This window comes from Mobula birostris, chromosome 13 (genome assembly GCF_030028105.1).
Source record: "Mobula birostris isolate sMobBir1 chromosome 13, sMobBir1.hap1, whole genome shotgun sequence".
Lineage (NCBI taxonomy): Eukaryota > Metazoa > Chordata > Chondrichthyes > Myliobatiformes > Myliobatidae > Mobula > Mobula birostris.
The window spans coordinates 89,117,775-89,142,266 of record NC_092382.1 but is presented as its reverse complement, the minus strand read 5'-3'; the positions used below and the strand labels follow the sequence as shown (position 1 = coordinate 89,142,266).

At 45.6% G+C, this 24,492-nt stretch overlaps 1 protein-coding gene across 2 annotated transcripts; it reads right to left on the bottom strand.

Moving 5' to 3' along the window:
• Positions 1-1,842: 1,842 nt before the first annotated feature.
• LOC140207139 (uncharacterized) lies at positions 1,843-13,540 on the bottom strand. 2 transcript variants are annotated; one of them, XM_072275477.1, is made up of 3 exons: positions 13,499-13,540; positions 7,192-8,061; positions 1,843-2,316 (listed from the first exon to the last, which is right to left on the bottom strand). In XM_072275477.1, the coding sequence occupies exons 2-3, from the start codon at positions 7,620-7,622 to the stop codon at positions 2,073-2,075; spliced, it is 675 nt and encodes a 224-aa protein (XP_072131578.1). In that variant the 5' UTR covers positions 7,623-8,061; positions 13,499-13,540; the 3' UTR covers positions 1,843-2,072. The 2 variants fall into 2 exon arrangements, with proteins under 2 accessions (XP_072131578.1, XP_072131579.1); XM_072275478.1 differs by having other exon boundaries at positions 2,224-8,061.
• Positions 13,541-24,492: the final 10,952 nt, after the last annotated feature.

The following is a 24,492-nucleotide window of genomic DNA, read 5'->3' as shown; positions in this document are numbered from 1 at the left end:
TTGCCCTCTGTTTAAATCTATGCCCTCTGATCAGTGACACCTCTGTCCCAGGATCGTGGCCAACATGAGCATCAGTGAGGCCTTTGACAAGGTTCAGCATGGTAAGTTGCTGTGGAAAGTTAGATCACATGGGATCCAGGGAGAGCTGGCTAACTGGATGCACAGTTGTCTTGATGGTAGGAAGCAGAGAGTGATGGTGGGAGGCTGTTTATTTGACTCAAGGCCCGGCCCAGTAGGATTGCCCAGGGTTACAACCATTGCTCTTGTTATTTATTGATATTTAATTATATTTGCATTTGCACAGTTTGTTGAATGATATGCTGTACTTGATCTTTCATTGATCCCATTGCTATTCTATAGATTTGCTAAGTGTTCCTGTAGAAACAAAAAACTCACGGTTATATGTGGTGACATATATGTACTTTAATGAAGGCTATGGTGCAGGTAGTTGGAACTAGGCAGTAATAACAAAAACAGGTCAGCATTGACTAGAAGGGCTGAAGGGCCTGTTTCAGTGCTGCTGGGCTCTGTGTCTCCAATAATATTCTGATTTGTAATTTCCACAGTCAGTGCTTTGCTACTAAACACTGAACCCAGAAATTTACTCAAACAAGAATTGAAAGACTCTGGCTACAAAAAGTGTTTACAAGCTGTGATACTTGCCAAAGGGGGTGTTACTAAGTACTGACCATGCAGGGTGCCCAAACTTTTACTTCAGGCCCTTTTTCTTTTTTGCTATTTTGAAACTGTAAAAGATGGAAATAAAAATGTAATCTTGCTTAAAGTATTAAAGAAATGTGCCATGTTTAACTTTATGCCTTTTGAAAATCAGGTCATCTTTTACTCACTTAGCTATTCACAGTAACAGAAATTTTGATCAGGGGTGCCCAAACATTTACATGCCACTGTATATATCCTGTGCCTTCCGAATTGCTTCCAGAAATTCCTGCCATTGCTACTCTGTTTTCATCCCTGCCTGTGTTCTTTTCAAATCAATTTTGACCAATTTATCTCTCATGCCTCTCTAATTCTCTTCATTCCACATCTGACTTTAGCTTCTCCTTCTCTAATGTCAGGGTGAATTTGATCATATTAAGATCACTTGCCCTTAAGGGTTCTTTGAACTTAAGTGACCTAATTAATTCTGGTTCATTACAACACCCAATCCAGAATAGCTGATCCCCAAGTGGTCTCAACCATGAACTGCTCTAAAAAAGCATATTGTAGGCATTCTAGGAATTCCTCCTCTTGAGATCAACACCATCCTAATTTTCCTAATCACCTGCATGACAATCCCCCATGACTATTGTAACATTGGCCTTTCGGCACGCATTTTCTATCTCCCATTGCAATTTGTGGCCCACATACTTACTACTGTTTGGAGGTCTCTATACAATTCCCTTCAGGGATTTTTTCTTTTTTTTAAATTTGCTGTTCCTTAATTCTACCCACATATTCTACAACTTCCAACCCTATGCCACCTCTTTCTAATGATTTTATTTAATATTTTACCAACACAACCCCACTACCAGGTTGTTCTTTTAAGAAACATATAAGTATCTGGGAAACAAGAGGACCTGCAGATGCTAGAAATCTAGAGAACTACACACAAAGTGCTGGAGCAGCTCAGCATGTCAGGCAGCATCTATGGATGGGAATCAACATTTCAGGCCAAGACCCTTCACTGGGACTGTTGATATCCACGTCTCTGGAATATCAACAAGCAAAGAAAATAGAAAGTAGTGCGAAATAGGGAAAACCTTTGACAAAATTTCATTGAAGGCTTAAAATAACCTGCCAAACAGCTCAATAGTTAACAAATACAGCAAAGGCAATAAACACTTTCATCAATACCAACATTGATTTTTTTAAAATAAAAATATCTTGGTCCCATTTCAATCAGTAAAATTTAAAGATAAATAAGAACTGAAATGATAATCTTAGAAAAGACTATTTACGCTCAAACCCACGTAGATTAACACTACCTTGGACAGGAGGAAGAGAAATAACACACATGAAAAAATATCACACAAAGGTCAGATAAAACTTCTAAGTATATATTTTCAATAAAATTAAACAGGATTCAGCACTCCATGTGCGTATATGCAATCGTGATAAGAAATACAGACCAGAAAACAAAAATGAGATACTAATTCAGAAAAATGAATCACACTATGGAAGAAAACATTAACCAGTGGAATGAGTATGACCCTCCATGGGAGACATCCCAATGATCTGAGCAGACGAGATGGTGACAAGGAAGCATCGAGCACCTGACTGAGAGTTGGAGACCTCTTCCCAGAAACAGAGGGCTTCCTAGCAGAAATACAGGATAAGGTGGTTAACAAAAGGGAAAAAAAAATACATGAAATACACACAAACACGGCAGGAGGAGAAGATGGCGGCGCGCCGGCGCGTGCACAGCCCTCCGGCGAAAAATGATATCGTATCTGTTAAGTAGGGGCCGTGGACAACTCTGATATGATGGAGAATGGACGTGAAAGCACAGAGGAACATCCGGAGAAATTTCTGAAACACCCATCCGCTGCTGTCGTTACTGTGTGGAGGGGAATCTTTCGGAGGGTAGGCCTCAAAATCCCCGGTATTGCCTGCCTTTGGCGACCGAGAAGGAGGTCGAATCGTTCGGACAGAGATGGCGCTCAGTACTCGGTGTTGGACAGCTGATCAGAGCTTGAAGTTTCCGGATGACTCAGAATCGGATTGTGGTCGGCCTGGCAGGGAGAGTTTTTCTTCCTTCTCCCGTTTGTGTGAGATGTGGGACATTTGAGAAACTTTGAACTTTACTTTGCTCACGGACTTCTTCATCAAGTTATGGTACTGTTACACTGTTTGTAACTATAAGTTATAATTATGTGGTTTTGTCAGTTTTTTCAGTCTTGGTTTGTCCTGTGTTTTGTGATATCACACCGGAGGAAATAATGTATCATTTCTTAATGCATGCATTACTAAATGACAATAAAAGAGGACTACATGTCTTCATAATCATATAAAAACAAGGCAGTAAATGCAGAAAATGCCAAGAGAAACCAGACACAATCCAACACATTCCGGGATCCTGCAGCAGTTTAACTCAATCTGATTACTTGCAAAGGTACAATCAAGCGGCAAATAATATTCACAAAAATCTTGCTTTAAAATACATCAATTCATAAAGGCATCAGATTTCAAGCCTGATCCAGTTCAGAGTCAATATATTACAAATTATATGATAATCAATACATTATTTCAGATAGGACAATCCATAATAACTATCCGGATATAATATTACAGGATAAACAAGCAGGAACAACTCCTTCAATAGATAAAACCATTCCCAACACACACATGTTCCTCAAACAGTGGAGCACCTCACCACAGGCATTGTTTGTGTCATCAGTCAGACAACCGAAAGATTTTCTCTCTCAATCAGCTTCGAAATGTTGTTACTTTGTCGTTTATTGCCACGCCCCGCCGCTGATTCCCTTCTCCTCATCATACGTTCTTACCCCGACCATCGTCCAGAGCCCCAAACTCTGCCTGTGCAGACCCGCCTCTGGTTTCTGACCCTGCTCCACTGAACATCCAACTGGTGGTTTCCCATTCTGTTTTCAGTCTTTAGAGGACAGTGGTGTTTTCTAACAACCTTTTAGAAGCAGGGAAAATGACCCATAATGTGGAAATGAGTCGTCATTACGGAGGTTAACGACCAATGTTATTCTTCTTCAGCTCAGAGATTTGAGGGGCGATGAACATCTCAGACAGAACTGCAGTCAGCTCGACTTCTTCAGTCTGCAGAAATTCAAGGGAAACCTCTTCACCCACAGAGTGGTGACTGTGTGGAACCCATAAGCACAGGGAGAGCGAGACATGAACAACAGGGGAGGATTTCAAAGGACCGTCGTGGAACTGAATCACTGGCAGGGTCCAGCCGGCCTGAGTCGACTCTCTACTGTACACTTGGTGTGTAATAAATTCACTAAGTACTGGAGACAGAGTTTAAAATAGAACAGATTTATTTGTCTCAGATCCAGAATATTAAACTCTAGTTCCATTAAAGGTGAATATGCAGCAGAAGAAACTCCTCCCATGCCCAGTGACCAGGGTGCAGAACTGGGTGTGGTGAGCAGCAGCAATAATTGCAGAGTTCAGCACCGACAGTCACTCTCAAAATTGCATTCAGCAACGGCGATGGACAAATATCCAGCATGCAGCTTATTGAAACTTTCTCCCCAGTGTGAACCTGGTAATGTGTCACAAATGTAACACGATCTAAGTTTCACTGCTAATGTAATGGCCTCTCTGCAATGTTTCACTGCTGAGGTAATGGTTTCTCTGTAGCAGCAATAATTAGGTTATGACTAGAGATAACAGGGGTTTGGAGTGCAGGGCAATCCAATGATAAAAATGTTCTCTCCTGTGAGTCTGGAAGAGAGATTTTCGTGATCTTTTGCTGGGAAGAGATGAGAAGACGCGAATGGAGAGAGTGGGCCCTTTTTCTGGCAACACACATCAAAGTTGCTGGTGAACGCAGCAGGCCAGGTACCATCTCTAGGAATAGGTACAGTTGGCGTTTCAGGACGAGACACTTCATCAGGACTAACTGAAGGAAGAGTGAGTAAGGGATTTGAAAGTGGGAGGGGGAGGGGGAGATCCAAACTGATAGGAGAAGACAGGAGGGGGATCCATGGAGCCAAGAGCTGGACAGGTGATTGGCAAAGGGGATATGAGAGGATCATGGGACAGGAGGTCCGGGAAGAAAGACGGGGGGGGGGGACCCAGGGGATGGGCAAGTGGTATAGTCAGAGGGACAGAGGGAGAAAAAGGAGAGTGAGAGAAAGAATACGTGTATAAAAATAAATAACAGATGGGGTATGAGGGGGAGGTGGGGCATTAATGGAAGTTAGAGAAGTCGATGTTCATGCCATCAGGTTGGAGGCTACTCAGACAGAATATAAGGTGTTGTTCCTCCAACCTGAGTGTGGCTTCATCGTTACAGTAGAGGAGGCCGTGGATAGACATGTCAGAATGGGAATGGGATGCGGAATTAAAATGTGTGGCCACTGGGAGATCCTGCTTTCTCTGGTGGACAGAGCGTAGGTGTTCAGCAAAACGATTTCCCAGTCTGCGTCGGGTCTCGCCAATATATAGAAGGCCACGTCGGGAGCACCGGACGCAGTATATCACCCCAGTCGACTCACTGGTGAAGTTTCGCCTCACCTGGAAGGACTGTCTGGGGCCCTGAATGGTGGTAAGGGAGGAAGTGTAAGGGCATGTGTAGCACTTGTTCCGCTTACAAGGATAAGTGCCAGGAGGGAGATCAGTGGGGAGGGATGGGGGGGATGAACGGACAAGGAAGTCGCGTAGGGAGCAATCCCTGCGTAAAGTAGAGAGTGGGGGGAGGGAAAGATGTGCTTAGTGGTGGGATCACGTTGGAGGTGGCGGAAGTTATGAAGAATAATATGTTGGACCCGGAGGCTGGTGGGGTGGTAGGTGAGGACCAGGGGAACCCTATTCCTAGTGGGGTGGCGGGAGGATGGAGTGAGAGCAGATGTGCGTGAAATGGGGGAGATGTGTTTGAGAGCAGAGTTGATGGTGGAGGAAGGGAAGCCCCTTTCTTTAAAAAAGGAAGACATCTCCCTCGTCTTGGAATGAAAAGCCTCATCCTGAGAGCAGTTGTGGCGAAGACGGAGGAATTGCGAGAAGGGGATGGCATTTTTGCAAGAGACAGGGTGAGAAGAGGAATAGTCCAGATAGCTGTGAGAGTCAGTAGGCTTATAGTAGACATCAGTGGATAAGCTGTCTCCAGAGACAGAGACAGAAAGATCTAGAAAGGGGAGGGAGGTGCCGGAAATGGACCAGGTAAACTTGAGGGCAGGGTGAAAGTTGGAGGCAAAGTTAATGAAGTCAGTGAGCTCAGCATGCGTGCAGGAAGCAGCGCCAATGCAGTCATCGATGTAGCAAAGGGAAAGTGGGGGACAGATACCAGAATAGGCACGGAACATAGATTGTTCCAGAAAGCCAACAAAAAGGCAGGCATAGCTAGGACCCATACGGGTGCCCATAGCTACACTTTTAGTTTGGAGGAAGTGGGAGGAGCCAAAGGAGAAATTATTAAGAGTAAGGACTAATTCCGCTAGATGGGGCAGAGTGGTGGTAGAGGGGAGCTGATTAGCTCTGGAATCCAAAAAGAAGCGGAGAACTTTGAGACCTTCCTGATGGGGGATGGAAGTATACAGGGACTGGACATCCATGGTGAAAATAAAGCGGTGGGGGCCAGGGAACTTAAAACCATCGAAAAGTTTAAGAATGTGAGAAGTGTCATGAACATAGGTAAGAAGGGATTGAACAAGGGGGGATAAAACCGTGTCGAGGTATGCAGAAACGAGTTCGGTGGGGCAGGAGCAAGCTGAGACAATGGGTCGGCCAGGACAGGCAGGTTTGTGGATCTTGGGTAGGAGGTAGAAACGGGAAGTGCGGGGTGTGGGAACTATAAGGTTGGTAGCAGTGGATGGGAGATTCCCTGAGCGGATAAAGTCAGTGATGGTGTGGGAGACAATGGCCTGGTGCTCCTTAGTGGGGTCACGATCGAGGGGTAAATAAGAGGAGATATCCGCGAGTTGTCGCTGTGCCTCGACAAGGCAGAGGCCCTTTGTCTTTTTTTTTGTTTACTTCACTAACCCTACAGTCAAAGTAAGAATTATAAAGCTCAATCGTTTAATCACATATTGCGACCGTTTGTTATTTTGGGGTACTGATTTGTAACAGGGGACACATTACGCAACATCCACCCAAACGAGATTTCTTAACTTGCCCGGGCTGGGGGGGGCGATACTATATGAAGCTGCTAGCCGAAGTGAGAGTTACATAAGGTTAGATGACTGAGTGAATCGCTTCCCACATTCATAGCAGGTGAACGTCCTCTCCACAGTGTGAACTCAATGATGTACATTTGATTGATTTGGCTGAGAGAATCTCTCCCCAATGATTGAGCAGGTGATCAGCGTCTACCCAGTGTGAACTCGCTGGTGTCTCTGTAGTTGGGATGACCAAGTGAATCCCTTCCCACACACGGAGCAGGTGAATGGCCTCTCCCTTGTGTGAACTCGCTGGTGGCTGTGTAGTTGAGATAACCGAGGGAATCCCTTCCCACACACTGAGCAGGTGAACGACCGCTCCCCAGTGTGAACTAACCTGTGTTCTTGAAGGTGGGATGACTGATAGAATCCTTTCCCACACTCTGAACAGGTGAACGGCCTCTCCCCAGTATGAACTCGCTGATGTACCTTCAGATGAGATGAGAAAGTGAATCCCTTCCCACAGACTGAGCAGGTGAACGGCCATTTCCCAGTGTGGTCTGACTGGTGTCTCAGTAGCTGAGATGACTCAGAGAATCCCTTCCCACAATCTGAGCAGGTGAACGGCCTCTCCCCGGTGTGAACTCTCTGATGTACCTTCAGTTTAGATGACTGAGTGAATGCCTTCCCACAGTCTGAGCAGGTGAACGGCCTCTCCCCAGTGTGAACTCGCTGATGTAACTTCAGTTTAGATGACTGAGTGAATCCCTTCCCACAGTCTGAGCAGGTGAACGGCCTCACTCCATTGTGAACTGACTGGTGTGCCATTAGGGTGGATGACAGAGTGAATCCTTTCCCACAGTCCCAGCAGATGAATAGCCGCTCCCCGGTGTGAACTCGCTAGTCAGATGACCGACTGAACCCTTCCCCACAAATTCAGCAAATGACCAACCTCTGCCCAGTGTGAACTGACTGGTGTGTCCACAGGTGGGAAGACCGACTGAATCCCTTTTCACACACAGTACAGGTGAATGGCCTTGTCCCAGCGTGAACTTGCTGATATACCTTCAGTTGAAATGACCGACTGAATCCATTCCCACTGTCTGAGCAGATGAATGGGCTCCCCACTGTGTAAAATGACAGGCATGCCAGTCAGTCAGATGATCGAGTGAATCCCTTGCTCCACTTATTAAATGTCTGGACAGAGACAGCAAAACTGATGTGTTGTGTTCGAGATTCCCGTAGACAAATTCCTTGTTATTTTTGCCTGTAAAAAGATTTACAAAATCCATCAATGGGTGAAGGACAACATTTCAAGATGAGATCACTTGAGCTGTCAAGGTGTGCTCTGACATCACACTGTTACAGTGAAGTTCAACCCAAGTTGGAAAGAAATCATCTTCTAACAGGGCACAGTGCTGGTATCTGGAATGACCATCAAACTCTTTGATGCTCTTCCTGTCTCCATAAGAATGGGGCATTTCTGCCATCTCCAATCTGTGACCTGGCTCAGTTTAACTCTCTCCACTGGTATTATTTCTTGCTCCCACTGAACTGCATGGGTGCCTGGCCCCACAGTAACTGAAACACTCAAATGCAAATAGCCGGCAGTGCATTCCACACACCCACTACTCTCTGTGTAAAAAAACTTACCCCTGACATCTATTTCCAAGCACCTTAAAACTATGCCCCCTCATGGTAGCAATTTCAGCCCTGGGAATAAAACCCTGGCTATCCACACGATCAATGCCCTCATCACCTTATACAGCGGTCCCCAACCACTGGGCCGCGGACCGGTACCAGGCCGCGAGGAAACGATATGATTTGGTGATATGAGTCAGCTGCACCTTTCGTCATTCCCTGTCACATCCACTGTTGAGCTTGAACACACGCAAGGTCATTACCCGCGGGGTCCATGTCAGCGCGGGAAGGAGATCAACTCCTCGAGTTTGCAAATGACTGCGGGCTGAAAATTATGTTTGACATAACATCTCTGCTGGCATTCTGGATCGAAGTCAAGGGCGAATATCCTGAGATAGCCACGGAAGCACTGAAAACGTTGCTTCCATTTCCAACATGTCTCTGTGATGAATTTGACAAAAACTAAATTGCAGAATAGACTGGACATAAGGAACCCGTTCGAGTATCGCTGTCTCCCATCACCCCTCGATGGGACCGTGTTGTTGCAGGAAAACAAGCCCAGGGCTCCCACTGATTCAGCGATATTGGTGCGTTGCAATGATTTTATATGTTCATACAGGGAAAATATGTGCTGTGTATTTAATATCCAAACGTTACTTAAAATGTTATGATACTATTGACTTACTCATATAACCATATAACAATTACAGCACAGAAACAGGCCATCTCGGCCCTTCTAGTCCGTGCCGAACGCTACTCTCACCTAGTCCCACCGACCTGCACTCAGCCCATAACCCTCCATTCCTTTCCTGTCCATATACCTATCCAATTTAACTTTAAATGATAATATCGAACCTGCTTCTGCCACTTCTGCTGGGAGTTCGTTCAACACGTACTTCAAGCCCCCCCGTCCTCCCCTGATAATTGACTTATCGCTATATTCATGCGAGGAAAATATGCGCTGTGTGTTTAGTATTAGATTCGTTAGATAAACCCTTTTAGAAATGAAATTGAGTGTATTAGCCACTTATCACTGATATTCCAGTCATGATTAACAGCCCCTCCCGAACAGAATCGCCAAAAACCATTTGTAGGAAAAAACGGCACGTGCACGCCTACGCAAGTTACTCATGCGCACTGGTGCCCGCGCAAGGCTTCCTGGTCATTGTAGTCTTTTCGGGGTAAACACAACATATTTGACTGTTACTGTACTCTTGTCCGTTGGCAACCATCCCCACCCCCACCCCCCGGTCGGCCGGTCCGCAAGAATATTGTCAATATGAAACCGGTCTGCACTGCAAAAAAGGTTGGGGACCCCTGATCTTATACACCTAAAGAAGGCTCTAAACATAAACAAAGAAATCATACATTGCTTTGAGGATTTGTTAGAAGTATACAACGTTATGAGGATATAGATAGAGTAAATGCAAGCAGCTATTTTCAATGAGGTTGGGTGGGACAACAACCAGAGGTCATGGGTAAGTGGGGAAGATGAAAATTTAACGGGAACATTTGGAAAAGCTCTTTACCGAAATGGTCGTGAGAGTGTGGATTGAGATGCCAGCACAAGTGGTGAATATGAGCTCGGTTTCACCATTTCAAAGACATTTGGATGGAAGCCTGGATGGTAGGGGTATGGAGGGTGATGGTCCAGGTGCAGGTAATTCCATTAGATAGCTTAAATGTTTCCTCGGCATTGACTAGATGAGCCAGATAGGCTGTTTCCAAACTGAACTTCCCCATGTTTCTATGACAGAGAAGCTGGCCATACTTGTTTGGAAGGAAAAAGGTAGGAGTGACAACAGAACAGCAATGGCTGGAGTTTGTGGGACCAATTCAGGAGCTGAGCGATAGATACATCCCAAAGAAGCGGAAGCATTGGAAAGGCAGGAGGACACAACCGTGGCTGAAATGAGAAGCCAAAGCCAACATAAAAGCCAAAGAGAGGGCAAAATATAGAGCAAAAACTATTGAGAAGCTTTTAGAAACCAACAGCAGACGACTAAAAAAAAAGTCAGATGAGCTCAGGGGGTGGAATTATGATATTGTAGTCATTAATAAGTCTTGGTAGCACCCAACAGTCTGAGGCATTTAGAGGAACAAAATATCCCGGGCCTCAATATCTCTTGAAAACCAAAGTTCCCTGCACCAGTTACCTTTCAACTTTTATTTTGGCAGGCACATACAAACTCTACACACTCAAAATTTCACCTCTGAAGGCTTCCCACTTACTAAGTACTCCTTTGCCAGAAAACAGCCTGTCCCAAACCACACTTGTCAGATCCTTTCTGATACCATCAAATTTGACCTTTCTCCAATTTGGAATCTCAACCCGTGGTCCAGTCCTCTTTTTTCCATATTTACGTTGAATTTCATGGCATTACGATCACTAATTTCTGTCACCAGCCCTGGACATTTCCTAACAGCTTATTGCACACTTCTACTTTGGGAATTCTACGTACTGATTAAGGGCACATTTGACAAACTCTACCCCATCTAGCCCTTTTACAGTATGGGAGTCCCAGTCAATGTATGGAGAGTTAAAATCAGTTACTGAATCAACCTTTGTTTCTTGGCATGGTCTGCAATCTCTCTACAAATTTGTTCCTCTAAATCCCTCAGACTGTTGCGTGCAACCAAGTTACAATAATGGCTACAATATCATAATTCCCTGTCCTGCGCTCATCTGGCTTTCCTACGATGCTTCTTGCATTGTGATATAAACAGCTCAGAACATACAACGCACCATGCTCAACCATTTAATTGCTGACTCTGTCTGAGGTCTGAACAACAGTTGACAGGTGTCAGGAAAACAAACTCTCCCTCATTGTCACAAAACCAAAGGAGCTGGTTGTGGATCACAGGAGGAATGGAGACAGGCTAAACCGTATTGACATCAATGGATCTGGGGTTGAGAGGGTCAACAGCTTTAAGTTCCGTGGCAGGAACATCACCAAGGATCTCACATGGTCTGTCCATACCAGCTGTGTTGTGAAAAAAAGCACAACAGCAACTCTTTCACCTCAGACGGTTAAAGAAGTTTGGGATGGAGCCCCAAATCCTAAGAACTTTCTACAGGGACACAATTGAGAGCATCCTGACTGGCTGCATCACTGCCTGGTCTGGGAACTGTACTTCCCTTAATCACAGGACCCTGCAGAGAGTGGTGCGGACAGCCCAGTGCATCTGTAGATGTGAACTTCCCACTATTCAGGACGTTTACAGCGACAGGTGTGTCGAAAGGGCCAAAAGTTTATTGGGGACCCAAATCACCACAACCACAAACTGCTCCTGCTGCTACCATCCAGGAAACGGTACCACAGCAAAAGGACCAACAGGCTCCCGGACATCATCTTCTACCAGGCCATCAGACTGATTAACTGATTTCTATGCTATATTGACTGTCCTATCTACAAACTATTCATTATAAATGACTATAAATTACACATTGCACATTTAGACTGAGATGTAACGTACAGACTGCTCATCTATCTGAAGGATGTACATAATAAAGTGAATTCAATTCAATTCACCCTCTCCACTATCTGTTCTGTCATTCTGGCTCCCATTCCCCCTACAACTTATTGTAACCACATCACCCCCTCCCTCACACTAGCACTAGCAAGCCTTACCACTAGGGTATTAGTCCCCTCTTGTTCTGTTCCCCTAACTAACGAATCGCCTATCACCCCTTTGACTTTCCTCTGCCAGGTAATTCCCCCCAACAGTTTCTAAAGTGTTCCACCTCTTGTTGTGCGCGATAGCAACAAGAGTACTCTGCAGTGGCTACTTAACCTCATTCCCCTTCCTGACTCTCACCCAGTTTCCTGTGTCCTGCACCTTGGGTGTAACTCACCTCTCTTCATGTCATTTCTGTCACCCCCTCCAACTCTTGGATGATCCGGAATTCATCCATTTCAAGTTCCAACTCCTTAAAGTGCAGGGTTACAAGCTGCAGCTGGATGCACGTCTTGTAGGAGAGGGCATCAGGGACACTGGAGGTCTCCCCACATTCCCACCAATGTCCCCTCTAATTTGTAATAAACAGTGTGCACATAAATCTTGTACTGTGCATTGTTTTACCCAGTGACAACATGTACACCGTGAATTTTATATTGAGAGGTATTCATTTTCACAGCTAGTAAATTACTGTCGATAGGAACTTTGATCTCCTCTGGGTTTGATTGAGTTCATCTGCACTCTCACACAACCTATGTAGCAGGCTTGTAACGGGTAATGAAGGATTTTCTCACCAGAGCTTTCGCACACTGTCCATATGTGGTTTGCTTGCTAAATTATGCTTTAAAAAGTCAGATTTCCAAATATCACTCCACTTCTTCTCACTTGTAAATTCTCCAGCAATTTTTGCATTGCCATAATACACACAGGGAACACCAGTTTCTGTATTGTACATAAATATTTCCCCTGAACCCTTCCCCAAATGACTGACGGTGGTGAACTCGTTGATGGCAATGCCAATGAATATAAAGGGAAACGCAGTAGTCTGTCTCACTGGAGTCTGGCACATTTGTGATGTGAAAACTATTTGTTGCCCAGGGCAAAGGTGTTTGATATCATTATGTACCCAGAGAGAACGGGTCAAAACATGTTCTCACGGGTAGAAAGGTCCAGAACAAGAGGAGGTAGAACAAGCAACACACACAAAATGCTGGAGGAACTCAGCAGGCCAGGCAGCATCTATGGAAAAGAGTACTAATGCTGAATTCCGGCATTTTGTGTGTGTTGCTTGGATTTCCAGCATCTGCAGATTTTCTCTTGTTTGTGATTGAAGGTAGAACAAAGGTGATTTTCTCAACTGCTGATGTAAAAGATTTTGTTCCCTTTCTCCGAGTTCCCAATCCTTGCATTTAGACAGCTGGAGCTCAGCTCTGTCTGAGAGATCCATCGGTTCCCACTCCCTCATCAGCCGGAAGCTCCCCGGGGCCCGTGCAGGGATCGTGGGGCTGAGAGAGGGGGAAGAGAACAGGACTGTCCCGGGAGCGCGGGTCACTGCAATTGCCCCTCAGTCGGTAGTGAAAACGGTCTCACGGAGAAACACTTACCACAGCGATATCCGAGGCCTTTTGTGTGCTGCGCATGCGTGATATTCGGGAGAGGCCGCAACCCTGACGCCTGCGCATTCGATCGGTGCTTCAGCGACAGCGAGAATTGTTGCAGAGCTTTCAGGTTAATCACGGAGTCATTGAAAGTTTCTGCAAGCACCGGTTCAAGCACATACCTCAGTGTTTTTTTGTGTAGAAAACTCAGCACCTCTTTTAACGCAGAAAGCAGCTCTAATAAAACAATACACTTAATATCAGCAAACTTCCCGCGTGTTTAATGCCAAAGTAGAACGTTCTTACAAATGCAGATATAAAACACAAGAGATTCTGCTGTTGCTGGAAATGTAGGCACATTCACACAAAATGCTGGAGGATCTCTGCAGTTCAGGCAGCAGCTGAGCTGAGGAGTACACTGCCAATGCATGCTGAAGGGGCTCGGCCTAAACGTTGTCCATTTATTCCTCTCCACATTGGCTGCCTGATCTGTTGATTCCCACCAGTATTTTGCAGAAATTAACCACCTTTCTTTTTCGATCAACCAGTTTCCAAATGTTTTTGATCTTTCATTTGTAGTCACGTCCTTCTGGTCTGATTCCTCTTCTTTCTCCTCCTTATAAACTCTAGGCCCCATCTCTTTCCTGAGCCCCAAAGCCCTGAGTCAGACTGGCAACTCTTTGGTTTCTGACTCTGCTCCATCGAAGGTTCACTTGCTAGTCTGCTGTCTGACTTTAGCAGTGCATTGCAACAACCCAGCACAGTCGTTTGAAATTTGTGAAAATGACGCAAAACGTTGAAAAGAGCAGGAAAGAAGGAGTTTAACCACCTTAGTCCAGAGCCCTGAAGAATGTCAAAACCACAGTGAGCTCATCGTGTTATCCAGCCTGGAGACAATCATGCAGGAAATTCATGCAGGTGTATAGGATGATGAGGTGCATTGGTCGTGTGGATAGCCAGAGGCTTTTTCCCAGGGCTGAAACGACTAACACAAGGGGCACAGGTTTAAACTGCTTGGAAGTAGGTACAGAGGAGATGTCAGAGCTAAGTTTTTTAAACAAATAGTGGTGTGTGTGTGGAATGCACTGCCAGCGACAGTGGTAGAGGCGGATACAATAGGGTATTTTAATAGTCATAGCCATACTTTATTGATCCCGGGGGAAAGTGGTTTTCGTTACAGTTGCACCATAAATATTTAAATAGTAATAAAACCATAAATAATTAAATAGTAATATGTAAATTATGCCAGGAAATAAGTCCAGGACCAGCCTATCGGCTCAGGGTGTCTGACTTTCCAAGGGAGGATTTGTAAAGTTTGATGGCCACAGGCAGGAATGACTTCCTATGACGCTCAGAGTTGCATCTTGGTGGAATGAGTCTCTGGCTGAATGTACTCCTGTGCCCACCCAGTACATTATGTAGTGGATAGGAGACATTGTCCAAGATGGCATGCAACTTGGACAGCATCCTCTTTTCAGACACCACCGTGTCCAGTTCCATCCCCACAACATCACTGGCCTTACGAATGAGTTTGTTGATTCTACGGAGACACCAGTGAGAACTGCAGAATGACAGTGACAGTTCCTCATGAACCTGCAGCTGCCTTCAGTCACTGTGATGGTTAAACATTTAACACAGAGCTGATTTGAACTTCCTTCCTGATGTGAAGTTGCTGGTGTTGCAGCAGCTGGGATGATTGAGTAAAACTCTTTGCTCACTCCAGACGGAAATGTGGCCTCTATTTATTGTGATCTCACCGGAGCATCACAAGGTGGGTTAACTGAATGAGTCTCTTCGCACACACGGAGCAGGTGAACGGCCGCTTCCCAGTGCGAAGCTGTTGGTGTATCTGCGATGTCCGACTGAATCCCTTCCAAAATGAGAGCCAGTGAATGACGTCACACTGCTATCAACGTCATGGCAATGTATCCAATCAGATCACGGACATGGACACGTGATCGGGCTCTCCTTGTAGCGAGTGGGGCGCTGTCTTCTCCAGCATCTCCGCCTCCACATTCAAGGATCGGCGGCATTCAAGCGCTGGTGAACTGACAGATACAGCAGAACTAACGTGCTGTTGTGTTTGTGATTCCCATACACAAATCCTTTGACTTTTCTGCAGTGTTAAAAGTTTATAAAGCACGTCAGTGGGTGAAGGACAACATTTCAACTCAGATAATTTTAGTCTCCATGTACTCACCTCTGTCTCTCTGACCCTCAGCACACATACCCCACAGGGTTGTCTCCTTCACTCTCTGTGCACCCATAACTTGTGTAGACACCCACAGCTCCAATCTACTAATTAAATTTGCTGACGACACCACATTGATTGGCCTAATCTCAAATAATAACGAGGCAGCCTACAGAGAAGAAGTCATCACCCCGACACAGTGGTGTCAAGAAAACAACCTCTCCCTCACTGTGACAAAAACAAAGGAGACGGTTGTGGACTACAGGAGGAATGGAGACAGGGACCAAATTCAACATTTCCAAGTCTGTTATTGACACAAAATGCACATTTTAATATTGATCATGACAGAATGTATTTTAAATATTGTTAATGGCATAAAACGTATTTATAGATTGTTACTGACAGAGCATCGTATAATTTGTGCTCCGTGTGTTATCTGAATGTACTTGCCTGTGATGCTGCCACAAGTCAGTGTTTCTCTGTACCTGTACCTTCCCGTACTTGTGCACTTGGCAATAAATTCAACAGGACCTGAGAAATCTCAGTGAGATTTGATAAGATGATCATCTTGGCAGCTCGGTAGGTCGAATGTATGAGACAGTACACTGTTAAATGCAAAACCCTGAACAGTGTTGATGATCAGAGGGATCTTAGACTCCAAGTTCATCGCTCCCTGAAAGAGACTGCACAGATTGATCGGGTGGTTAAGAAGGCAAATGGCGTAGTTGTCTTTATTAGTTGAAGCACTGAGTTGAAAAGTCGAGAAGTTGTGTTGCGGCTGTTGCGAGCCTGCGGTCGGACTGTGACTGTGTCTTTAAGAGCGCCGGAGTGAGGAGGCGGGACTATGACGTCAGTCACAGGCTGACGGCGCTGACTGTGGATTTAACCATAAGAGAGAGAGAGCGATCTGCAGACAGGCAGTCGGCCAGTCGAGACAGAGAGACAGAGAGACAGAGAGAGAGAGAGAGAGAGAGAGAGAGAGAGACAGACAGACAGACAGACAGACAGACAGACAGACTGAGACTGAGACTGAGAGACTGGAAAAGCTGATAGCTTCAGTTTGTCGCAGCTGAGGCTTGGAACTCTCCTATGCCCACAAGAGTGAGCTGATCGTCAGTACACGGAACCATAGCGATTGTGTGTGGCTATCACTTCGTATAATCCATAGGAGGTGGATTTTGGAATATCTTGGGGGACCGCTTGTGTTAACCCTTGCCTGGGTATGTTGTGTGGTAACCCCTGGAAGACGGTATTCCTGTGACAGGTCACTCTCGCTGATAACTCGTATGTGGACGGATTCAACGGATAAGAACTTCGACGACGGTTATTTTGATGTGACGGTCTTGTCACTCACCCTGGATTACAAATACTTACTCTCAGTACTTTACCACCTCAAGACTCTAAGCTTTGTTCCCTCAGGCTGGATAGTTTGGGAGTTATATTTACACATATATACACATAACACTGTTAACTTTCCCTCATTTCGTTAAGTTACTACATTATAAGTAGATACTAATAAAGATAATGGTTTTAACATCAAAACCAGACTCCAGTGTGAACTCTATTGCTGCTAGTTCGTTTCTAAAACGTTACAGTTCGTAACACAGCTTTATAAAACCAGTTAGACCACATCTGGAGTGTTTCACACAGTTCTGGTCGCCCCCACTCTCTGAAGGACGTCGGGGCTTTGGAGAGGGCGCAGAGGAGGTTTACCAGGATACTGTCTGGATTAGAGGGCATGAGCTATATAACGAGAGGTTGGACAAACTTATGTTGTTTTCTCCAGAGCGGCGCAGGCTGGTGTGAGACTGGATAGACATTTATAAGATGAAGAGAGAAATAGTTAGAGTGCATAGACGATATATTTTTCCTGCAGGTTGAAATGTCTAATACATTTAACGTGAACGGAGATGTGAGCGGCAAGTTTGTTTCTTTCTACAGAGTGGTGGGCAGCTGGAGTCCCCCATCAGTCGCGTGATCCCGTTCGCCCCTCTCATTTAACCACAGATGGGCAGCTTCCGAGGCCCCGCCCTCGGGATGATGTCACACTCACTTCGCGCATGCTCACAGTCTCCAGGTGGGCGGTGTTTTCCTTTCCGCTGAGTACTGAAGTAGTTGTCTGTGCGATCGCCTCCTGGGACATGGAGCCGGGGGTCGGGTTCACTGTCTGCGATCTGAAGATATCACATTCCCATCAGTGAGTAGTGCGACCGATTCTGAGCGGGGAAATCTGATGTCGGCCGTGAGCCCCGAAATGATGGCCAATTACTCATTTATTTTCCAGTTATCTGGGCTCGTCAGAAATGTGCAGACTTCACTTAATCTGCATTGAACGATCCAAACCAGGAGCCCAGGCTGTCTATCTCCGCAGAATTGAATGGAAGTCCATTGAATAGGTATCGTGAGGCTGTGTGCTGCAGATCTGCCCCGTCCTCCACTTTCTGACGCAAGATCACGTGGTTATCCATAGTCCCCGGATGGGTGATGATACATTCTCCACGTTGTGCTGGGAAATCTGACGTTGGCCACTGAGTCCCTTTAACTTCCCCCAACTCGCCTCGCTTCCTGAGGCTTCTCACATTTGCCCTTGAGCTTTATGGCTGTTGTGCCTTCTCCCCGATTAGGGTGGGTGAGAAAAGAGAACGTCCCATGTTGTGGGGATCTTTGATTTCACTGCCTGGTTTACAGTGGGACTGGGCAGTCTAGTGGGGAGAATGGTTTCTGTGATGTGCAAGTGACCAAGTGGTTAAGCTGTTGAACTAGCAATCTGAAGGTCGTGAGTTCGAGCCTCAGTCCAGGCAGCATGCTGTGTCCGTGAGCAAGGCACTTAACCACACATTGCTGCTGCACTTTAAGAGCACAGCGATGGCGATTGGTGCAGTATGCATAAGAAAAGATCTGTATCCAAAGGTCTCTGCAATTCCTCGCAGTCACAGGCAGAGTAATTACCATGCAAAAGCGAGAAGTGTCCGGATGGGAAATTTTCTATGGTGTGTTGATAAAAATTTGGTGAGGGTCAAAGTATATATGGCAAAGTTCTTGTTGTTTCTTCTAACTTTGTCATTTTAGAATCTTTTATACAGTAGTATGTACTATTAATTCAGTATCTGTGTATTGCTGGAGGACCATCAGTGATTGCCCTTGATCCCTTATCCCACCTGCTTCCATCTGCTCATCCCTGCCCATCTTGTTCAACCTCAGTCCAGTCTCCTAACCCCCGCTTCGGTGATATACATCAACCATTTGGGTCAACCTCAGTCCAACCTGTATCCCACCACCTCAATGTTATATATCAGCAATCTTTCTTCTAACTTTTGTCTTCATTGTGAAGTGTTCTTTTGCACATTTGGCCTCGCTGAGTTATTTCCGGAATCGTTTTTTGTTAGCTGGAATGCCAGAGGGTCATCAGGTACCAGTTCTGTTGTGCATTGGTGTGAGAGTGCTAGTGTTTGAACTGTGACTGGCTGATACACTACAGCATTTTACTGGCAGCAAAGAGTACTGGGAGAGTTAGTGCTTGGGCTATAATCCTGTGATCTACATTCCAGGTGTATGAAACTGTTGGTGTTTGGGTTTGGTTAGTGCTTCTACAGATGCGGCTGGATGGTTGTCTTTCTGCAGTGAAGTGGAAATTTCGAGCAGCTGGACATTGGTTGTGGGGAAATCCCGCATTGCACTATCCAGTATGAGATGTGGGGACAATGTGTGAGTCTCTCAGGGTCGGTGAGTGGCAGATTCAGCTGTGTGACCCTGTGAGGTTGGGTCCTGGTTTTTGATCCAGGTAAAATGGACCCGGGGATTGAGCTGCTTGGGCTTATGAGGTGTTGAGCGAGTATTTCTGGTCTGGAATCAGATATTTATTTCCGGAGTTCCTTTGGATGCAGTGACTGCTAATCTTAGGAGAGGATGAGTTCCCATTCCATCCTCAAAGGGGGAGGCTATGAATAAATGGCCTGTCCTGTGCTTACAACAGTAGAAATAGTCCCGTGAGTTCTGCGTTCAAACTGTGTTTGGAAATTCCCTCCCTCACTGTCACCATTCTGTCACTCGGTGGAAATCAAGCAGAATCTGAAATTGCTGGAGATGTGCACTAAAAACAGAAAATGTTTGACGTCATTCTGACAAAACGTTATTAACCTGAATTGTAAAGTTTGTTCCTCTCCCCACAGCTGTTCCTGACCTGCTGAGCATTTCTGGTAATTCCAGTTTGTTTTTATTAAATTCACCCTGGACTGGTTTATATTTCCTGAAATGGACCTGTTTTAACCTGGGAATGGAAATGGCTCGTTCTGTGATAGTCGAACAGTAAAGAATGCACAACTTTTCCCTATAAATTCTCCTGGTACCAATTTGTCTGTTATTCCTGGAAATGTGTTCAGCACAGTTGTTGATAACAAGGTTTACAAGAATAATCTCAGGAATGATCGGCATTATCTATGAGGAGCATTTGATGGTTCTGGACCTGTGCTCAATGGAGTTCAGAGGGGCGGTGGGGGTGGCGGAGGGATGTATGGTTAAATAAACCTACCGAATGCTGAAAAGGTAAACATGAGGAATTCTGCAGATGCTGGAAATTCAAGCAACACACATCAAAGTTGCTGGTGAATGCAGCAGGCCAGGCAGCATCTCTAGGAAGAGGTACGGTCAGCGTTTCGGGCCAAGACCCTTCGTCAGGACTAACTGTAGGAAGAGCTAGTAAGAGATTTGAAAGTGGGAGGGGGAGGGGGAAATCCAAAATGATAGGAGAAGACAGGAGGGGGAGGGATGGAGCCAAGAGCTGGACAGGTGATTGGCAAAAGGGATATGAGAGGATCATGGGACAGGAGGCCCAGAGAGAAGGAAAAGGTGGAGGTGGGGAAAACCCAGAGGATGGGCAAGGGGTATAGTCAGAGGGACAGAGCGAGAAAAAGGAGAGAGAGAGAAAGAATGTGTGTATCCCTGTGGCCACACATTTTAATTCCACATCCCATTCTCATTCTGTTATGTCTATCCATGGCCTCCTCTACTGTAAAGATGAAGCCGCACTCAGGTTGGAGGAACAACACCTTATATTCCATCTGGGTATGGTCGTAGCACAGAATCACATGGGGGTCGACCACTGGCAGAAAGGGTTCAAACGCAGTGGAGTCCAGATTAAGTGCCCACCACTGGGGGGGGGGGGGGTGTTGGAAACTGGGAAAGTTGTCGGTTGTTTGCTGGTCCCAGGGTGATACCCTTGTCTGTGCATAGAATCTCGACTTCCAACAGACAGAGCAAGTCTCTCCCTGCTAGATTACACCCCGACTGGTGGTGACTGTAAATGAAACCTCACACTGGTTCTCCTGGAATTCCACCTGCGGTGGCTGGGTACGTGAATACGTACGTTCCATGTCTTCAAACCCAGACGGAGTGATTGTACTGTCTGATAGCTGGAATCCCTTTTCTGATACTATTTCCTGATCGAGAGTGGTTGTGGTTGCCCCCATATCAATGATAAACGGGATTGGAATTCCAGCAACTTGCAGTATTACATTGGGCTCTTTCTGAGGAGTGGTAATCACGATAGGAAACATCCTTGCTTGTCAATTTCTAAACAGGTTGTTGTCCCCACCTGTCCCTTGTTAGGTTTTTGTTCCCATTTTGGATCACCAGATATAGCCCGCTGGCATCCTGCTTCCCGCTAAACATATTCAGCTTTAATATTAGTGCCCTTCTGGTTTGATCGGGATTCGAAAGTCAGGTCCCAATAATATGTCAAAGCTCAACGCATTCGATTTCGATGATTGTCAGGCCAGTCCATATGATTTGTTTTAATCATGTTGGCTATCTTAATTGGTAAGAATTGGAGCAGTAAGGCATTAAACTGGGGGTCGGATTCCCATCATTAAAGGCTTGGTCTCCTGTGAGGGTGCTGCAGCAGGCCACAAATCGCTCCCAATTGTCTGGTCCTGATTTCCAAGCCCAGGTTTCCAATAATACTGTATGTCAAAGCTCGTCGCGTTCGGTTTCGGTGATTGTCAGGCCAATCCATATTATTTGTTTTAATCATGTTGGTTAACTTAGTTGGTAAGCATTGGAGCAGTAAGGCATTAAACTGGGGGGACGGGTTCCCATCATTAAAGGCTTGGTCTCCTGCGAAAGTGCCACACATCGCTCCCAATAGTCTAGTCCCAATTCCCCAGGCTTAGGTTTGCATTCAAGTACTTTAGTGATGTTTACAGGTTGCTGGAGAGCCCTTTCCAAGGCTTGAATAATCTGGTCTGTCTGTTCATTCTCATTATTGTTTCCTGCCTGTAACTCCTGATAGGTTTGGTATCTCAATTCTGCCTTCTATTTCCACCCCTCATCAGCTGAGAGAATCATGTAGCAGATACCAAATAAGTCTCGCGGGGTTGCATTAAACATTTGTGTAGTACTGCGGACATACTGAGCAAACTGTGCTGGATTTTCTTTTCTATCTGGGGCCTGATTCATGATCATTATCATTTCTTGAGGCTTCCAGGGTGCGTACACAGGAATCACTGAGGGCTGTCCCTCCTCCTGCTTGTGGATTGGGCAGCATTCGGGTGGGCAATAGTCTTTGTGGAGACATTAACTCTGGGTTTTATTGGATTCTTCCCTCCCTGTCTTGGAATAATCCTTGGTATTCCCTTTTTGGACCTCTGGGTATAGAGAGCCTCCCCTTCCCCGCCGCTGCTGTTTGACTCAAGCGGCCACCGTATCTAAGCACTGGGAGGATTGGGGTTCAGGAGCACTGGGTGCACTTGACCCTTGTTAAGGTACGGTGGGTGCCCACTCCTCATCACGGTGACTGCCCTCAAACAGGGTCAGTATGCCAGACATGGGTTCGGGATCCCTTGTTTCCCTATCAGTTCGAACTTTAGACTGACGTTCCTGCCCTTCTCTCCTATCATGGCCAGCCTTGGTTTGCTTACATTGTTTTTCCTGCTCTCGTTTCCGGTGCCCATCCACCATTCACACTCCGGTTTTAGCCTCTCCCAACCTTTGGCATTCCTTCTGCAGTACATACCTCGATCCCTTTGTCACATGCATTATTCCTCCAACTTGCTAATAATAAACTGCTCCACTTTACATCTGCCTTTTCCTTCCATTCCCTTTTCAACAATTTCCACTTCTTTCCACAGTTCTTTTTCCATATCGAATTTACTGCTTGTTCTCATGAGGTAATATCCCAGGTTCCCCCCACCCCCCAGTGGCCACATTTTGTTCCCCAATTTCTTATTCAGCTCTGCACTCAACATTTGCAAATCTTTTTCCTTGTCTGGAAAACTCTCACACAAACTGTGTAGGGCTGCTCCTGGCCCACTCGTGTCAATCGACTGCAGTGGATCCATGTTCTCCAAGTAAATTACACGGCACAAAGCCTCCTGCCCAATTAACAATCAGATAAATTTACCCGGCTGGCACGTCCTGCCCACTTAATAAATTTACACGGCTGACATCCTGCTCAATTGATAAATTTACCCGGTACGTCTGCCTCCTGCCCACTTAGTAAAATTTACCTGGTACCACCTCCTGCCCACTTCGTAAAATTTACCCGGTACCACCTCCTGCCCACTCAGTAAAATTTACCTGGTACCACCTCCTGCTCACTTAGTAAAATTTTCTGACCTTATACGGATCTCCCGACAGATTCTTTCCCAATCCCGTCAAGGTATGCGATCAGCTTTGGACGAAGGACTGTACCTCCAAAGGAACTAACGGAGAGCGACAAATGGTAAAATACCTATTGGGCACTTGGTCGGTCTCCGCAGTCCCCAGAGTGGTCCAGCCGCTTACTCAACCCGTCTGCTTGGCACTCCCTATATTGGGATCCAGTTCGTGATGCCAAGTGTTAAAGTAGAATCTGAATAAAACTCGGGAGACCAGCTTCTTATCGTCACCACAGTTTATTGCACATTCTCCTGCAGGGGTTTGAGACTCAGTTGTCAAAGGGAAGGCACGTAAGCACTGCCACCAGCTGACAAGTGGACTGACTTAGCCAGGTTACAGCCGTATATTTATACATAGTGAGCCCCATGCATTACTACTGCAAGATGTTATTTGAGTTGGTACGCCCACCAAGTCTGATGCTGCAAAACTTAATTAACTAGATAAGAGAGCTCGCTAAATCCAGGTTTTAATTACAGATGGATGTACTGTCCAGTCTTTGTCAGTCATTCCCTTTGCAAGGCCCTGATTTACTTACCAACAGATGTTCATTCCTGTTCTTATCAGCGAGTCCTCCTCCCTTTACTCAAACGAGGGAACAATGTATAATGTTATCAACTAACGAGGGTACAATGTATAATGTTATCAGCTCTCAGTGTGTCTCTCTGCAAGCCACAGAGAACTGGTAATGAGCCTGTCTTAGCTAACTGCTGAAGGCAGAGTTTACTTCAGTTCAAAAATCCTATTCAGTCCCAATCATTCTTTTAGCCAGTGGTTACATAGGATCAAAATGATTTTTTAATGTATCCTCAATTCCTCTGGAGGGTTCAGTGGAAATATTTATGTCCTAGAAACTGGTGTTACCTCTGTGTATTGTGGCGATGCAAAAGTTTCTGGAGAATTTACAAGTGGGAAGAAGTGGAGTGATATTTGGAAATCTAACTTTTTAAAGCGTAATTTAGCAAGCAAACCACATATGGACAATGTGCAAAAGCTCTGGTGAGAAAATCCTTCATTACCTGTTACAGGCCTGCTACATAGGTTGTGTGAGAGTGCGGAAGACCACTTTAGAAACTGTTTGCGGGGGGGATTACCTGGCAGAGGAAAGTCAAAGGGGTGATAGGGGATTCATTAGTTAGGGGAACAGAACAAGAAGGGA